General features: G+C 50.9%; 1 protein-coding gene across 4 annotated transcripts in view; it reads right to left on the bottom strand.

Moving 5' to 3' along the window:
- SNX8 (sorting nexin 8) overlaps positions 1-15990 on the bottom strand; it is a 58023-nt gene extending 42033 nt beyond the window's left edge. Inside the window, exon 1 of one of the 4 annotated variants that reach the window (XM_033193952.1) lies at positions 15848-15990. In XM_033193952.1, coding sequence (XP_033049843.1) covers positions 15848-15941 — 94 coding nt within the window. In that variant the 5' untranslated portion in view covers positions 15942-15990. Of the gene's footprint in view, positions 1-3310; positions 3443-10565; positions 10714-15847 lie in introns of those variants that run through there. The other 3 variants (XM_033193953.1, XM_033193955.1, XM_033193956.1) reach the window with 3 other exon arrangements.
- Positions 15991-18338: the final 2348 nt, after the last annotated feature.

Genomic DNA, 18338 nt, shown 5'->3' with positions numbered 1-18338 from the left:
ACACCCAGTCTGGGTCTTTTTTTGTTTGTTTTGAGATGGAGTCTTGCTCTGTCCCCCAGGCTGGAGTCCTGTGGCGCGATCCCAGCTCATTGCAACCTCCACCTCCCAGGTTCAAGAGATTGTCGTACCTCAGACTCCTGAGCAGCTGGGACTACAGGCGCAAGCTACCACACCTGGCTAATTTTTTGGATTTTTGGTAGAGATTGGGTTTTGCCACGATGGCCAGACTGGCCTCGAACTCCTGACCTCAAGTGATCCTCCCATCTCGGCCTCCCAAAGGGCTGGGATTACATGCATGATCCACCGTGCCCAGCCTGAGCTTTTCTTTTTTAATGGGCCTGTACTCCTGATACCAAATTCCCAGAGCAAACCACAGATGGAGCAAGCTACTGACCAGGGTCAGGACTCCCCAGAGAGCTGGGTTGCTCGACAGGACAACGGCATCTTGTTCTCATCAGGAACCAGACCACGCCCGAGGTTCCATGGATAATCACAAACAGACCACGGGCCATCCATCGCTGAGACCCAGGGAACTGCATATGAACCCCCCACACACACGCACACACACCCACACACACCCACATACACACACACCCACATACCCACACACATCCACACACACCCACACACATCCACACATACCCCCACACACACAAGTAGGACATGGGAGATGAAAGAGACCAGACCACAAAGGGGGAAAAAAAATCACTGGTTCCACGTCACAAAACTGAAGTGCAGTGCTAGAAATAGTCACCACCCAGATGATTTCCTCTGACTCAAATCAGAGTCAAGGGGCAAGCGGAACCAGCCAAGGACATCAGAACCGTCCGTCCCACCAATCCCCCGGAACCCCCTTCTGAAAGGGTCCATTCGACTTCAGCTCCTTCCTCAAAACACCTCTCGGGTCTCTCATTTCAGGAACGTTTATCCGAGGGCAGGCCCGGCAATTTGTTTTGGAGTTAAAAAGGAATACTATTTTAGCCAATTGGGGGCATCTTGGAATAACTTGCCAAGTAGGAGTTTGGAGTTCCATAAAGAGTCCTCATCTCTGTTTAACTAAACGCCACCCATTCCTGGCTTGTTGCTTTTTCTTTTTTAACCCTCCTCCTGGCTGTGGTTGCTTTGGTCTGAAAGTGACTCTGGTTTTTTCTAGGGTCTCCTGATATGAAAGTGAAAATATTTCAAAATATCCGACGGGGCTAAAAGTCTGTCTTGATCCTCACAGAGGCCAAATGGAGAAGCACCTTCATTGGCCACCAACTTAGGTCCCTCCGAGAACATTCCAAGAAGTCACCCGGCATGATGAGCCGAGTGAGATACAATTAAATCCATGTAAGCAAACCTTTATTGATCTACGGCAAGCATAGCAAGGAAGACGCTGCGCTTCCTTCTCCCAGCTGCCTTAAGGGTAGACAACCAGGAACGCAATTAATCAACCAGAAAATGTAACACCTCAGAAGTCGGCAAGAACAAATTACAAACCGTGAAAAATGTCACAGGAAGAGAAATATTTAGTCAGTTTTTCCCTCACGGCTAAATTTGCGCTGAACATGAAGACCTAGTTTTCCATGCAAAGAAGGCTGGACTCTCATCTGGTGTCTTACAGACCCCAACAATCCAAGAGCGGTTAACCAGGATGCTCAGATGATCTCAACGTGTTTAAGGGAACTCAGCCTGTGCCTCACAAAATTCAAGAAGTGATTTGGCTTTTCAGAGCTGGCAATCCAAGGAGATTTTATGTTCAACTCCACTGGAAACAAACTGTCTACACCCAGTTGTCCAGAATGAACAAAATATTTTCAGTAGACACGTTGCAAAGCTCTGTTTTTTTTTTTTTTTTTTTTTTTGGAGACAGAGCCTTGCTCTGTTGTCACCTAGGCTGGAGTACAGTGGCACAATCTTAGCTCACTATAGCCTCAATCTCCTGGGCTCAAGCAATCCTCCTGCCTCAGCCTCCCAAGTAACTGGAACTACAGATGCGTACCACCATGCCTGGCTAATTTTTTCTTTTTTTTTTTTTTTTTGGCAGAGAAAAAGTCTCGCTATGCTGCCCAGGCTGATCTTTTTTCTTTTTTTTTTTTTTCAATTATTGAGACAGAGTTTCATTCTTGTCACCCAGGCTGGAGTGCAGTGGTGCAATCTCGGCTCACTACAACCTCCATCTCCTGGGTTCAAATGATTCTCCTGCCTCAGCCTCCTGAGTAGCTGGGATCACAGGCGCCCGTCACCACGCCCAGCTAACCTTTGTATTTTTGGTAGAGATGGGGTTTCACCATGTTAGCCAGGCTGGTCTCGAACTCCTGACCTCAAGTGATCTGTCTACCTCGGCCTCCCCAAGTGCTGGGATTACAGGCGTGAGCCACTGCGCCCAGCCCCTGTTGCGGAGCTTAAACCCAACCCTGAACGAGACAAGTAACCATTCTCCCACTAAACGACTTCAACACTCACCACAGGCATTCTGAATTTACATGCTCTCTCATTATGCCCTGTTTCATAACTTTAAAGTGCATTCCTCTTCTGAAAAGATAAAAAGGACCTAGCACAATTGTCTAGGGTGTTATTTACCAGAAAGGTCTGCACAACTATCTCCCTCTAACGAAAACCATCTGAAGAGGGAAAGCTCCATGCCTATGAATGGCTGCTCAACGTGGCCAGACACAAATCCCGCAGAGACCCTCACAGGCCGGGTCACAGTGCCCACGTCCCAGCTGCGGCTGCAAGCCTGGTGTGAATCCTAGCACCACCCACTATTGGCCATGTGTTCACAGGCATATGAATACAAGGCAGGCCAGCCCCCAAATTGAGGCTTAGCCCAGAGGCTTCTAGGCTTTGTCTAGAAGGAATTCAAGGCTGAGCCGCCGGTGTTAGCAACTTTCACTGAAGCAGCAGCGCGCACAGCAGCAGCAGAGGGTCTTGCTCCTTGCAGAGCAGAACCATCCCCTTACCAGGGCACCCAGAGCAGCAACTCAGAGGCAGTGTTGCACTCGTATTTATTCCTGCTTTTAATTATATGCAAACTAAGGGGTGATTTATGCAGAAATTTATAGAATAGGGGTAACTTCCGGGCTGTCCAGTCATTGTCATGGAAAAGGGCGTCCATGTGTTGCCATGGTAATGGTAAACTGACATGGCACACTGGCGGGCATGTCGTACAGGAAGGTGCTTCTGCCCTGGACCTATTTCAGCTAGTCCTCAATTTGGTCTGCTATCCAGGCCCCACCTCCAGACTCAAGTTCTCTCTCCTAACTCATTACCAAACTTCCATGTGCCTCAGTTTCCTCACCTCTAAAGTGAGGCTAGGACTACTTACTTCTCAGCTTGTTAGTTCACACGCAGACCCCAAGGAGAATGCAGAGCACATTGTCCAGGCTCTCAAAGAGTTGGAGATCGGCCGGGCGCGGTGGCTCACGCCGCAAAAGAGTTGGGGATCAGTGGGACTCATTCTCCCACCCCTGCTGTGCAAAAAGGACCAACTACATATAAATCCATCTCCCCAGCAGGGCGAAGTGGCTCACGCCTGGAATCCCAGCACTCTGGGAGGCCGAAGTGGGCAGATCACGAGGTCAGGAGATCGAGACCATCCTGGCTAACACGGTGAAATCCCGTCTCTACTAAAAATGCAAAAAATTAGCCGGGCGTGGTGGCGGGTGGGCGCCTGTAGTCCTAGCTATTCAGGAGGCTGAGGCAGGAAAATGGCGTGAACCCAGGAGGTGGAGCTTGCAGTGAGCGGAGATAGCGCCACTGCACTCCAGCCCAGGGCGACACAGCGAGACTCTGTCTCAAAAAAAAAAAAAAATCCATCTCCCCAAGGACAGGGGCAGATGGGAATAGGGTCGCCTCACTGAGTAACCCCCCTTGGAGGGAAGCACGCCCATTTGCATATAACACAGCATCACTTTAAACTTCACAGAAGCTTCCAGGAGCTTTCCTCCTTTCCTATCTAGCCAAGGAAGGAAAGTTAACCGCGCACTTGCCGTCCTGAGATAAGAAACTGCACACACAGAGACACTCCCCAGACTCTGAAGAGCTGAAAATGCAATTTCAAATCTCCTTTTGGTGCAAAACACCGGCAGTAAGTGGCCGGTTCTTGAAAGACAGGTCCACTTCCAGCCTGGACTGGAATTCCTCAGGAGCTGGGAGGTAAAATTTCGGATCTGAAGATAATTAACTGTGCCCAGTCATGAATATCAACTGACTCTCCTTGACAGCCTTGGCCAGAGAGATGCTTTTGGCTTTTGGCTGAGAGTAAGGTTCCCAGACAAGCCCTGCCGTTCCTGCAGACGCCGGAGGGTCTGGGTGCTCCATCTTGCTGTGCTGCCAGGGGCCACGGAAACAGCAGGACTTAACAGAGCACCGGGCTGAGCCAGCAGCAGTCAGGCCTCAGAAACGGCTGGAGGCAGGGGAGCTCTTCCACTGAGCGACGGCAGTGCCCTCTGTTAGGAGCAGACCCTGATGCAAGAAAACGGATTTCACCCTAAAGACCCCTCCCTCTGGGTAAATCCAACAGGACTTGGGGCATGAATACTAAGGCAGTCAGTCCAGATACTCCTACAAAACTGTCTTAGGAATCTCAGGTTTCCCCCCAACATTTTGTATTATTTTGTTGGTGGTGGTGTCTTTTTTTTTCTTTTTTTTTTTGAGACAGAGTCTTGCTCTGCTGCCTGGGCTTGAGTGCAGTGGTGCGATCTCAGCTCACTGCAACCTCCGCCTCCTGGGTTCACGCCATTCTCCTGTCTCAGCCTCCCGAGTAGCTGGGATGACAGGTGCCCACCACCACACCTGGCTAATTTTTGTATTTTTAGTAGAGACAGGGTTTCACTATGTTGGCCAGGCTGGTCTCGAACTCCTGACCTCAGGTGATCCACCCGCCTCAGCTTCCCTAAGTGCTGGGATTACAGGCATAAGCCACCATGCCCGGCCTGTATTGTATTTTGTATTATGAAATACTTTACACATGCACAGAAAGGGCTATAAAACTTCTTTGAACACTTGAACAAAATTATATATCAAACACATGTAACCACCATCCAGGCCAACAATTAAAGACAGCCAGACTAGGCGCAGTGGCTCACACCAGTAATCCCAGCACTTTGGGAGGCCGAGGCAGGAGGACTGTTTGCGCCCAGGAGTTCAAGACCAACCTCAGCAACATCATGAGTCCCTGTCTCTATAAAATAAAAAATAAAGACAGCGGCACCCCAGAAACACTCCTTCTACTGCATCCCTGACAGATCTGGGTGCCTTCCTCCCACCAGAGGGAACTACCAGCCTAATTCGTACAGCATCTTCCTCACTTTTCATTCAGTCTTATCCCCCATGTGAGCACCCCACACAACAGAGTCTATTTCTGCGTACTCTTGTGCTTCACCTCAACTGTCACCCAGGCTAGAGTCCAGTGGCGCCATCTCGGCTCACTGCAACCTCTGCCTCGTGGGTTTAATGGATCCTCCTGCCTCAGCCTCCTGAGTAGCTGGGATTACAGGCACCTGCCACTTCGCCCAGTTAATGTTTGTAGTTCCTGGTAGAGACGGCATTTCACCATGGTGCCCAGGCTGATCTCAAACTCCTGAGCTCAAGTGATCTGCCCGCCTTAAGCACCCAAAGTGCTGGGATTACAGGCATGAGCCACCACGCCCAACCTGGCAATTTCTTTTATAATACAATTTTTTATTTTTATTTTTTGACATGGCATCTCACTCTGTCACCTAGGCCGCAGTGCAGTGATGCAATCGTAGCTTACTGCAACCTTGAACTCCTGGGCTCAAGTGGTCCTCCCATGTGAGGTGCCCAACTAGGTGGAAGTAGCAGAACATGCCATCGTACCTAGTTAATTTTGTTTGTTTGTTTGTTTTGTTTTTTTGAGACGGAGTCTCGCTCTGTCGCCCAGGCTGGAGTGCAGTGGCCGGATCTCAGCTCACTGCAAGCTCCGCCTCCCGGGTTTACGCCATTCTCCAGCCTCAGCCTCCGGAGTAGCTGGGACTACAGGTGCCCGCCACCTCACCCGGCTAGTTTTTTGTATTTTTTAGTAGAGACGGGGTTTCACTGTGTTAGCCAGGATGGTCTCGACCTCCTGACCTCGTGATCACCCCATCTCGGCCTCCCAAAGTGCTGGGATTACAGGCTTGAGCCACCGCGCCTGGTCTATTTTTGTATTTTTTTAGTAGAGATGGGGTTTTACCCTGTTGGCCAGGCTGGTCTCAAACTCTTGACCTTGTGATCCACCCGCCTCAGCCTCCCAAAGTGCTGGGATTACAGGCGTGAGTCACCGCACCCAGCCTCCGGGACAAGTTTTAATATTGATTCCATTAAAAACGCATCGTTTTCTGGAAAACATGAGGCAAGAATATCTTTAACTGAAATTTTTTTTAACTGACATTTTATCATATTAGCACTTTCGAAGCACAAATTTTATATTCCTTAATGCGCTATTATACAGACATTAGGTAGAAAATTATGAAAACTACTCAACAGTGTAGAAAAATGTCAAGTGAAAGTAACTATAAAGACACATATTCACTCTGATGATAACTACACAAAAAGCAATGCACAGGAAAAAAGGAAATACACTAAAATGCAACGGCTATTAAAGGGGTGGAATTACAGGTGATTTGTCTATAAAATTTTTGCACTTGCTGTTACATCACTTTGTATAACAAAATTTTCTGAAAGCGCCAATTCACACAGCAATAGCACATTACTGGCTCTGATTACAACTCGCTCACCAGGACATCAGCACAAATCACGTTTTGGAAGACTCCTGGAAAAGAACGTAATTGGGCTTCTTGAGAGATATCACCTAACCTGACCTTCTCCAGCCCCTACGGCACTTCCTCGGGTGAATCAAACTTCGCATAATTTCACTTTAAATTTCCGTAACACACAAACTTCAAAATGCTTATAGGGAGCTATAAAGACCCTCACTGACCCCCTGCTACACACCACAGAAACAGCAAAGCGCCTCCTACAATGCAGTCAACAAAACAGCAGGAAAGGGAGACCAGATTCTCCCGGAGCTGAACACACGCCCCTCCTCAGTCCTCCCAAAATGGATCCTACCCGATATTTTAATGCCAATATTTTCCCAAAAATGCCTCTCACAAAGCACTTCTGCCCCTTAAGTCCGGTTATGTGATTTTTCTGGTGATTCTACAGTAGAAATACGTAGAGCGTGGGGGCACTCCAGTTTCTCAGAGGGTGACAATGGGCAAGGTACGGCGGCTCACGCCTGTAATCCCAGCACTTTGGGAAGCTGAAGCCGGGGGAGATCACCGAGGTCCCAAGTTCGAGACCGGCCTGGCCAACATGGTGAAACCTCATCTCTACTAAAAATACAAAAATTAGCCAGGTGTGGTGGTGGACACGTGTAATCTCAGCTACTCAGGAGGTTGAGGCAGGAGACTCGCTTGAACCCGGGAGGCAGAGGGTACAGTGTGCCAAGATTGCACCATTGCACTCTAGCCTGGGCAACAAGAGCAAAAACTCTGTCTCCGAAAAAAAGGTGACAGTGACAATGCTGGTGACCAACAGCCAGGCTCTCCATGTGCTCTGTGCCTACGTGCAGCCTCCGAGCTTCTAATCACCGCATGGCTCCTCTCAGACACAGCAGGTCCTGCGAAGCCACCCACGTCCAGCCAGCACCACCATCACCCCCGGTCTCTTCCCACCACCCCAGCAAACAGGATGGGCAAACATCTCTTTTTGTGAAGTATTTTTCTCAGGAAAGACAAAATAATACCAAAACAGAATTCCCCTACCCGGAACACATCATTTCTTGCTAACCACAAATTCTGGCAAAATCTGTTCTACATAACACTGATTCAGTTAGTTCCTCTTTCTTCAAATTGACACGTTTTACCTTGCAAATTGTGTATGTAAGTGTGTGTGTGTGTGTGTGTGTGTGCGCGTGTGTGAGAGAGAGAGTGAGAGAGGGAGGATGAGCAAGTTTAAAGACTGGTAACAAAAGGTAACAAAACATCTTTGCAGTGTTATCAAGTCTTTTTTTTTTTTTTTTTTTTTTTTTTTTTGAGACGGAGTCTTGCTCTGTCGCCCGGTCTGGAGTGCAGTGGCGGATCTCAGCTCACTGCAAGCTCCGCCTCCGGGTTCACGCCATTCTCCTGCCTCAGCCTCCCGAGTAGCTGGGACCACAGGCGCCCACCACCTCGCCCGGCTAGTTTTTTGTATTTTTAGTAGAGACGGGGTTTCACGTGTTAGCCAGGATGGTCTCGATCTCTGACCTCGTGATCCGCCCGTCTCGGCCTCCCAAGTGCTGGGATTACAGGCTTGAGCCACCGCGCCCGGCCTCAAGTCTTATGATATAAGAAATGTGATATCTTATAAAAATGTATAAAAATGTAATTCTATTCAAATATCTGAGACTCTGCTACACAGCAGACAGTATTGTGGATACTATGGTTAAAGAAAAAAAGGTTTCTGTTTTCTGGAGAAAATCAGAATAAAAAATAGTAACAAATATATAAATAAAATAAACTTATAAAAAAATAAGTTTGCTCATCAGTTTACTACCAAAATGTGTGTCATGGCCAGTCATAGTGGTTCACACTTGTAATCGCAGCACTTTGGGAGGCTGCGGCGGGCAGATCACCTGAGGTCAGCAGTTCAACCAGCCTGATCAACATAGTAAAACTCAGACTCTGCTAAAAATACAAAAATTAGCTGGGCATGGTGGCACACACCTGTAATCCCAACTACTGGGGAGGCTGAGCAGAAGTCACTTGAACCCGGGAGACGGAAGTCGCACTGAGGCTAGATGGCACCACTGCACTCCAGCCTGGGCAACAGAGTAAGACTCTGTCTTAAAAAAAAAAAAAAAGTGTGTCATGAAAGGGAGCGAAATGGGGCAGGTTTTGTCCCTAATGCAAACAATACTGTGAGGCATAATTTAATCACCATAAAATGCACAAATCTTTTCTTTTTTTTTTTTTTGAGGCGGAGTCTCGCTCTGTCGCCCGGACTGGAGTGCAGTGGCCAGATCTCAGCTCACTGCAAGCTCCGCCTCCCGGGTTTACGCCATTCTCCTGCCTCAGCCTCCCGAGTAGCTGGGACTACAGGTGCCCGCCACCTCGCCCGGCTAGTTTTTTTTTTTGTATTTTTAGTAGAGACGGGGTTTCACTGTATTAGCCAGGAGGGTCTCGATCTCCTGACCTCGTGATCCACCCGTCTCGGCCTCCCAAAGTACTGGGATTACAGGCTTGAGCCACCGCGCCCGGCCTTTTTTTTTTTTTTTTTTTTTTGAGATGGAGTCTTGCTCTGTCGACCAGGCTGCAGTGGCACGATCTCGGCTCAGCATAACCTCTGCCTTCCAGGTTAATGCAACTCTCCTGCCTCAGCCTCCCGAGTAGCTGGGATTACAGGCGCTCAACATCATGCCCAGCTAATTATTGGATTTTTGTACAGATGGGGTTTCACCATGTTGGCCAGGCTGGTCTTGAACTCCTGACCTCAGGTGATCCGCCTGCCTCGGCCTCCCGAAGTGCTGGGATTACAGGCGTGAGCCACCAGGCTCAGCCCCAAATCTGTTTTTTAAATAGGGATGGGGTCTCACTCTATTGCCCAGTCTGGCCTCAAACTCCTGGCCTCAAGTGATCCTCCTGCCTTAACCTCCCAAAGTGTTAGGATTACAGACGTGAGCTGCCACACACTGCTCAAAATGTATAAGTAGGCCAGGTGGGGTGGCTCACACCTGTAATCCCAGCACTTTTGGAGGCCAAGGCAGGTGAATTACATGAGGTCAGGAGTCTGCAACCATTCTTCCTCGCCAACAGGGTGAAACTTAGTCCCTACTAAAAATACAAAAACTAGCCAAGTGTGGTGGCACATGCCTGTAATCCCAGCTACTGAGGAGGGTGAGGCACAAGAATCGCTAGAGTTGGCCGACGCGGTGGCTCATGCCTGGAATCCCAGCACTTTGGGAGGCAGAGTTGGGCAGATCACCTGAGGTCAGGAATTTGAGACCAGCCTGACCAACATGGAGAAACCCTGTCTCTACTAAAAAATGCAAAATTAGCTGGGCGTGGTGGCACATGCCTGTAATTCCAGCTACTTTGGGAGGCTGAGGCAAGAGAATTGCTTGAACCTGGGAGGAAGAGGTTGCAGTGAGCAGAGATCACGCCACTGCACTCCAGCCTGGGCAACAAGAGCGAGACTCTGTCTCAAAAAGAAAAAAAAGTAGGCCGGGCGCGGTGGCTCAAGCCTGTAATCCCAGCACTTCGGGAGGCCGAGACGGGTGGATCACAAGGTCAGGAGATCGAGACCATCCTGGCTAACACGGTGAAACCCTGTCTCTACTAAAAAAAATACAAAAAACCAGCCAGGTGAGGTGGCAGGCGCCTGTAGTCCCAGTTACTCGGGAGGCTGAGGCAGGAGAACGGCGTAAACCCGGGAGGCGGAGGTTGCGGTGAGCTGAGATCCCGTCCCTGCACTCCAGCCTGGGCGACAGAGCGAGACTCCGTCTCAAAAAAAAAAAGAAAAGAAAAAAGAAAAAAAAGTATAAACCTTAAGTGACAGCGCAAAGAATTTTGACCAACGTATTCAGGCAGAGAACAAACCTGACATGAGCGAGCAGCTGCAGGTAAGGGCCGGTGGGAGCCCAGGGTGCATGGAATCGCCTAGGCAAGAGGGGAAGGCTGGGGGAGGGGTGAAGGAGCCCCGAGGGTCAGCAAAGGCCCTGGACCTGCCTCAATGACACTCAAGAAGTCATCGCCAGGTCAACGCAGACAAACAGCACGGAGCTTCCGAACCGAATGGAATGTATGGAATGCCACGGGATAAGCCACAAGTGAAGCGTGACTCGCCCTTGTTCTAAAGAGTCAGTGTAGGGCCGCAGGACTATATACGGCAGAGCCAGGATACACCGAGGTCATCTGTACATGTTTCTATCCGTGTATTAATCAATCCTGAGAAATCAGGTCGGACGACCAAGCACACCTACCACACTCATTGCTGTTCTCACTCGATGTCACAATCATTGAGCTTCACAGCCTCAGAACAGGCCCTGAAAAACCCTTGTCCTGCAGAATCAGAGGACAGAATGTTCCGGTCAATCAGATATTTTGACAGGAAGAGTTTCAATATAAAATCCAGCCAGGCTCGGTGCCTCATGCCGGTAATCCCAGCACTTTGGGAGGCCCAGGTGGGAGGATTGCTTGAGGCCAGGAGTTCCATACCAGCCTGGGCAACACAGCCACACAGCCAGACTGTCTCTGCAAAAATTTCTTTTTTTTTTTTTTTTTTGAGCCGGAGTCTCACTCTGTCACCCAAGCTGGAGTGCAATCGCCGGATCTCAGCTCACTGCAAGCTCCGCCTCCCGTGTTTACGCCATTCTCCTGCCTCAGCCTCCCAAGTAGCTGAGACTACAGGCGCCCGCCACCTCGCCCGGCTAGTTTTTTTTTTTGTATTTTTTTAGTAGAGACGGGGTTTCACCGTGTTAGCCAGGATGGTCTCGATCTCCTGACCTCGTGATCCGCCCGTCTCGGCCTCCCAAAGTGCTGGGATTACAGGCTTGAGCCTCCGCACCAGCCCCTCTGCAAAAAATTTTTAAAATTGGCCAGGCGTGGCCGGGCGCGGTGGCTCACGCCTGTAATCCCAGCACACTGGGAGGCTGAGGCGGGCGGATCACGAGGTCAGGAGATCAACACCATCCTGGCTAACACGGTGAAAGCCCGTCTCTACTAAAAAATACAAAAAATTAGCCAGGCGTGGTGGCGGGCGCCTGTAGTCCCAGCTACTAGGGCGGCTGAGGCAGGAAGGCAAGAGAATGGCGTGAACCCGGGAGGTGGAGCTTGCAATGAGCCAAGATCGCACCACTGCACTCCAGCCTGGGTGACAGAGCGAGACTCCATCTCAAAAAAAAAAAAAAAAAAAATTGGCCAGGCGTGATTGTGCAAGCCTGTAGCTCCAGCTACCCAGGAGGCTGAGGCAGGAGGAACACTTTAGCCCCAGAGTTTGAGGTTGCAGTGATGCATGACATCCAGCCTGAGCAAAAGAGTAAGACCCTGTCTCAAAAAAAAAAAAAAAAAAAAGGAATCGAGGCCGGCGTGGCGGCTCACACCTGCAATCCCAGCACTTTGGGAGGCCAAGGTGGGCGGATCACCTGAGGCCAGGAGGTCAAGACCAGCCTGGCCAAGATGGCGAAACCACGTCTCTACCAAAAATACAAAATACCAAATATACAAAAATACCAAAAATACAAAAATGTGCCAGGTGTGATGGCACATGCCTGTAATCCCAGCTACTTGGGAGGCTGAGGCAAGAGAATCACTTGAACCTGGCAGGCGGAGGTTGCAGTGAACCGAGATCGCGCCATGGCACACCAGCCTAGGCAGAAGAGCAAAACTGTCTCAAAAAAATAAATAAAAGGCCGGGCGCAGTGGCTCAAGCCTGTAATCCCAGCACTTTGGGAGGCCGAGACGGGCGGATCACGAGGTCAGGAGATCGAGACCATCCTGGCGAACACGGTGAAACCCCGTCTCTACTAAAAATACAAAAAATGAGCCGGACGAGGTGGCGGGCGCCTGTAGTCCCAGATACTCGGGAGGCTGAGGCAGGAGCATGGCGTGAACTCGGGAGGCGGAGCTTGCAGTGAGCTGAGATTCGGCCACTGCCCTCCAGCCTGGGCGACAGAGCGAGACTCTGTCTCAAAAAATAAATAAATAAATAAATAGAAAAGATAAAGAATATACTACACTGGGGAAACATGAGCACGTTTATACAAGGAAGTATATATTTCCTGAGTACACATATGAATAAAATGTGAAAAGAGAACTAAAAGGATCCATCCCAAACTGAGAACAACGGTCACCTCTCAGGTACAGACAGGAGACGACTGCAGTTAGGGTGGGACTTTCACTTAATCTACAATGTTCTATTCTTTTTTAAAGAAAATACATTTATCCATGCATGGCATAAGTGAAAGTTAAGTTTTTATAAAGGGGGTTGCCCTACAGAGCACACGCAGCTTAAGCTTCAATTAATTCAAATAGAATGAGACTCTTAATGCGGAGAAGTACAACAAGCACATTTTTTTCTGTCAACACCAAAGACGCAGGAGATTTCACAGTCCCCACATGAATACCACCAGTGGGCTCTGGCTGTGTGGTCAAAACCCTAAAAAAGAGGAAATTCAGTGTATACTCATAAGGCACAACAACAGCTCTTTCAAACCAACCTTAGTGAATGTGTAAGTCACACCCATAGTCTCTGGACGATATTCAAAGACTTAACTCTTTTCTTTGCTGTTTTTGTTTTTGTTTTCTTTTTTTAAAAATTTGAGATGGGATTTCACTATGTTGCCCAGGCTGGTCTCTAGCACCTGGGCTCAGGCAACCCTCCCTCCTCAGCCTCCCCAAGTGCTGTGATTTCAGGCGTGAGCCTCAGTGCTTGGTCTCGAGACTGAGGTTTTCTCACTGCAGCCCACCCAGTCAGGGTCCCCACCAACACACATTCCCTTGACATTACCCGCTTTGGGCAAATTACTTACCTCTGGATTTTAGTTTTCTCAGTGTAAAAAGACTGCTAGGCCAGGCCCACTGGCTCACGCCTATAATCCCAGCACTTTGGGAGGCCGAGGCAGGTAGGTCACGAGGTTAGGACATCGAAACCATCCTAGCTAACACGCTGAAACTAAAAATACAAAAAAGTAGCCAGGCGTGGTGGAGGGCGCCTGTAGTCCCAGCTACTCGGGAGGCTGAGGCAGGAGAATGGTGTGAACCCAGGAGGCGGAGCTTGCAGTGAGCAGAGATCGTGCCACTGCACTCCAGCCTGGGCGACAGAGCGAGACTCTGCCTCAAAAAAAAAAAAAGAAAAAAAAGACCTGCTATACTACTTCACCCCCCTGCCAGGATGATGACCAAGTTTCAAACAGAAGGACAGGCTACGTCCTCAGAGTCTGTGAGCCCCACTTTCAGACTTGCCTGGTTACAGGAAAGGGTACTGTGAAGTGCTACCTTGTCCCAGCTACCCCAATCTGTGGACCCCATTAGCACTCCTGATAAAATCACCACTGCCCCCAGAAAAAGCCAACTACCTACAGGAATTCCAGGCCACAACAAAGGGAGGGCAGTCTCCCAGAGACATAGCTCCCTCGGGCGTACACAGCTCAGACTATCTCTAAATCACACCACGATGGTAGCCTCTGGAGTCTACTTCCATGAGTCCTGAAGAAAATACAGTTCCCTATACCTGCAGAGGATCCCTGAACCACCAGCCCTCCAGCAACACCAGATTGCTTTACAAACTGAGGTAGCAGCCGCAGTCCGATCCAATCACAGCCTATGATCCAATCACAGCCTACCGTTCCTAAGTGACCCCTCGGAAGGGGTCCCACCTGGGGCCCACACTGGCCTCCAACATGTGACTTCATGGACACAATGTTCTAACCGGCGAGAACTATCACACGCCTCCCCTTACACTGATACAACGGAAAGGAAAAAGTAAGACCCATTCTGGAAGGACCTTCTTTCTAGACACAGAGTCTTCACCTCCAGGACGCCTACCAAATGCAACACTCCCTCCCCTGCTCCCCACTGCCGTTTCTCCCCGATGAAGAAACTGTCTACCAACCCTCTAGAACTCACTTCAGTCATCACCTCCTCAGCGACACCTTGCCAGACCTCCCCGCAAGTGGATTCCCCAACCTTGTGCCCCCCACCAAGAAGAAACCGTAACTCACACCAACACCCAACTACATCTTTTCTCTGGCAGCAAAGGAACATCCAGAAATTACGGGCACCCTCCTGTATTCCTTCTAATGTTTAGTCTCATTAACCCAAATCCCTTAAAGAGAAATACAGGAGGCCGGGTGCAGTGGCTCACGCCTGTAATCCCAGCACTCTGGGAAGCCAAGGTGGTTGGATCACCCGAGGTCAGGAGTTCGAGACCAGCCCCGTCTCTACTAAAAATACAAAAATTAGCCGTGCGTCGTGGTGGGTGTCTGTAATCCCAGCTACTCAGAAGGCTGGGGCAGGAGAATCGCTTGAATCCGGGAGGCGGAGGTTGCAATGAGCCGAGATACTGCACTCCAGCCTGAGTGACAGAGTGAGAATCTGTCTCAAAAAAAAAGACATAGAAAAGACATACAGGCCAGGCACAGTGGCTCATGCCTGTACTCCCAGCACTTTGGGAGACCAAGGCAGGAGGACTGCTTGAGGCCAGGAGCTCCAGACCAGCCTGGGCAACATAGCAAGATCCCATCTCTACAAAAATAAAAAAATTACCGGGCGTGACTGCACCCGCCCGCAGTCCCAGCACTTTGGGGGGCTAAGGCGGGAGGATCACTTGAGAGAGAGAGAGAGAGAGAAATAACAGCCACACATCTATAGATTCGGTTCACAGATGAGAAAAGAGGTCCTGAGAGGTGAAATCACTGGCCCAAGACCACACAACTGACAAGAGCTTGGGATGAGGAGGTGGCTAGGAAAGGAGCCCAAGTCTGGGGAAGTGGCCCCCAGGGCCATGGCCCAGCGTGACCGGGCAGGGCAGAAGAGCAGAGCCCCAGGACCGGGGCGAGGAGGAAACTGTCCCCGAGGACGCCTCTGAGAGCCCCGGGAAAGCGCCTCGGAACGTGGCCAGCTGTAGCCTAGACAGGGCTCTCCCGGCGCAGGAGGGCAGGGGAGCCCGAGGGACGGAGGCGCGAGAGAGCACGGGGACCCCCAAAGGACAGGCGCGCGGGAGGGCAGGGCGACCCCCGAGGGACTGGGGCGCGGGGCCGAACGCGGGGCGCGGGGACAGGAAACGAGTCGGGGACCCAGCGCGACGGCTGAGCCCCGTCCGCCGAGGGTGGTCGGGCCGCGCGCCCAGGGCAGGTGGGGGCTACAGTCACCCCAAGCCCTACCTGCCGCCGGGGGATCCGCCTCCTCGTCAGCCTCCGCCTCAGCTGCCGCCCCGACTGCAGCCGCAGGCAGCGGGTCCATCGCGCGGCCAGTCATGTGAGCCCTCGCTCCCACGTGACTTCCTCCTGCGCCGCCCGGCCGCGCCGCCCTGCCGCGCCGCGCCCGCGCCCCGCCCACACCCCGCCTGGCCACGCCCCATCCCCGGCGCGCCACGCCCACAGTCCGCCCCTGCTGGGCCCGCCACGCTCCTCGCCCGGCCTCGCCTCGCCTACAACTCGCCTAACCACGCCCACACTCCCCTCCCCGTCCACGTGGACACGGAGCTGGCTGGCGGCGCACGTTACCTCCGCCTCAGGTTGGACCTCGGGGCTCGCAGGTGCACTGCCTCAGGCGCAAGCCGGCAACCACCGCACCCTCGTTCACTCCCATCTCTCCTCGCCCAGTCACGCCCTTGTTCGCTCATTCACCGGTCACACTGGGGTTCTCTGACTCGCACTTCCTCATTCGTCCACTCCACTCATTCGCTCACCCACGCAGTGCATCCTGCATTCATTCATTCACTCACTCACTCGCTCACTCACTGCATCCTGCATTCATTCATCCACTCACTCACTCACAGCATACTGCATTCATTCATTCACCAACTCACTCACTGCATCCTGCATTCATTCATCCACCCACCCACTCACTCACTGCATCCTGCATTCATTCATTCACCCACTCACTCACTGCATCCTGCATTCATTCATTCACCCACTCACACACTCACTGCATCCTGCGTTCATTCATTCACCCACTCACTCACACCCTCACTGCATCCTGCATTCATTCATTCACCCACTCACTCACTCACTGCATCCTGCTTTCATCCATTCACCCACTCACTCACTCACTGCATCCTGCATTCATTCACACAACCACTCACTCACTGCATTCTGCATCCATTCATTCATTCACCCACTAACTCACTCACTCACTGCATCCTGCATTCATCCACCCACTCAATGGCCCACTCAGGTTTGCTGGCTGCCACAGGGAGGTCAGGAAGCCCTGTGCTGGGTGCTGAGAATACAAAGATGTTTCCTGTGCGTTCCTCGATCTGGAGGAGGCACAGATGGCCAGAGTGGAGCAAGTGTGCTGACTGTTCCAAAACGGGAGCAAGGCTGTGGGGCACACCACAAAAGAGGGTGAAGGGTGAAGGGCAATCCCTTCCCTACATGGGTGAAGGGATCCCTGGATGGGTGGTACCGGAGTCAGGGCTGGAGGAATGAGGAGTTAAGCAAGAGGAGGGCATGAAGGCTCTGAGACATCAGCTGCAGATGCTGTGGTCATTCCAGGCTAAAAGTATGGGGGTTGGCATGGAGATTGATAGGCCTGCATGAGGAAGGGGCTTGTTTGCAAAGAAAGGGTCCTCAACCTTCTTTTATTTACTTATTTTTTTTTTTTTTTTTTTTTGAGACAGAGTCTCACTTTGTTGCCCAGAGTGGAGGGCAGTGACATGATCTTGGCTCACTGCAACCTCCGCCTCCCAGGTCAAGCGATTCTCCTGTCTCAGCCTCCCGTGTAGTTAGTATTACAGGCGTGTGCCACCATGCCCAGTTAATTTTTGTATTTTTAGTAGAGACGGGGTTTCACCATGTTGGCCAGGCTGGTCTTGAACTCCTGACCTCAAGTGATCCGCCCACCTCGGCCTCCCAAAGTGCTGGGATTACAGGCTTGAGCCACTACGCCCAGCCATCCTGGACCGTCTAACACTGATGTCACACAATGTCCGGGGAGTTGATTACAAAACGAATAGTCGAGAACCATATCAGGTCCTAGGAAGCGTCCCCTTCTCACAAGGTAGGTAATTCCTCTGGCTATAGCTGCTGGACCCTGCCTCGGTAACAGATGACGGCACCTAGGACACTGTGGGGGTCCCAGCACCCCAGGACCTCCATGCAAGCAGCCACACCAGTGATGCTATCTCCACCATAACTTGTGAGGCTGAGGTTGCAATGAGCCGAGATGGAGATGTCCTTCTGCCATGGATGTATAACAGCTTTCCCAAGGCACAGTGGAACACGGCGGGATCCTGTGACCTACCCGCAATATCCGAGACCTGCTTCCTTCCTCCACCCTCACTTCCTTCCAGCTGCTGTTGCCATCAAATAATGTACTCAGCACTTTCCCTGATGCCACGCACACATATATACTCTGCTCATTTCCTGATCATATTTTTATTAGAGGCAGGGTCTTGCTGTGTTGCCCAGGCTGGACTTTAGTGGCCCAATCATAGCTCACTATGGCCTCAAACTCCTGGCCTCAAGCAGTCCTCCCACCTAAGCCTCCCAAGTAGCTGGGACTAAGGCACATGCCACTATGCCCAGCTGTTTGCTACATATTTTTGGTCTCAAACTAGATTATAAAATATTTACTTACTAAATTTTTAGCTTGGCGCAGTGGCTCACACCTGTAATCTCAGCACTTTGGGAGGCTGAGGCGGGCGGTTCA

The sequence above is a fragment of the Trachypithecus francoisi genome, unplaced genomic scaffold (genome assembly GCF_009764315.1).
Source record: "Trachypithecus francoisi isolate TF-2019V2 unplaced genomic scaffold, Tfra_2.0 Lachesis_group4, whole genome shotgun sequence".
NCBI lineage: Eukaryota > Metazoa > Chordata > Mammalia > Primates > Cercopithecidae > Trachypithecus > Trachypithecus francoisi.
The sequence above is the reverse complement of the archived record's forward strand: the minus strand, read 5'-3'. Positions and strand labels throughout refer to the sequence as shown.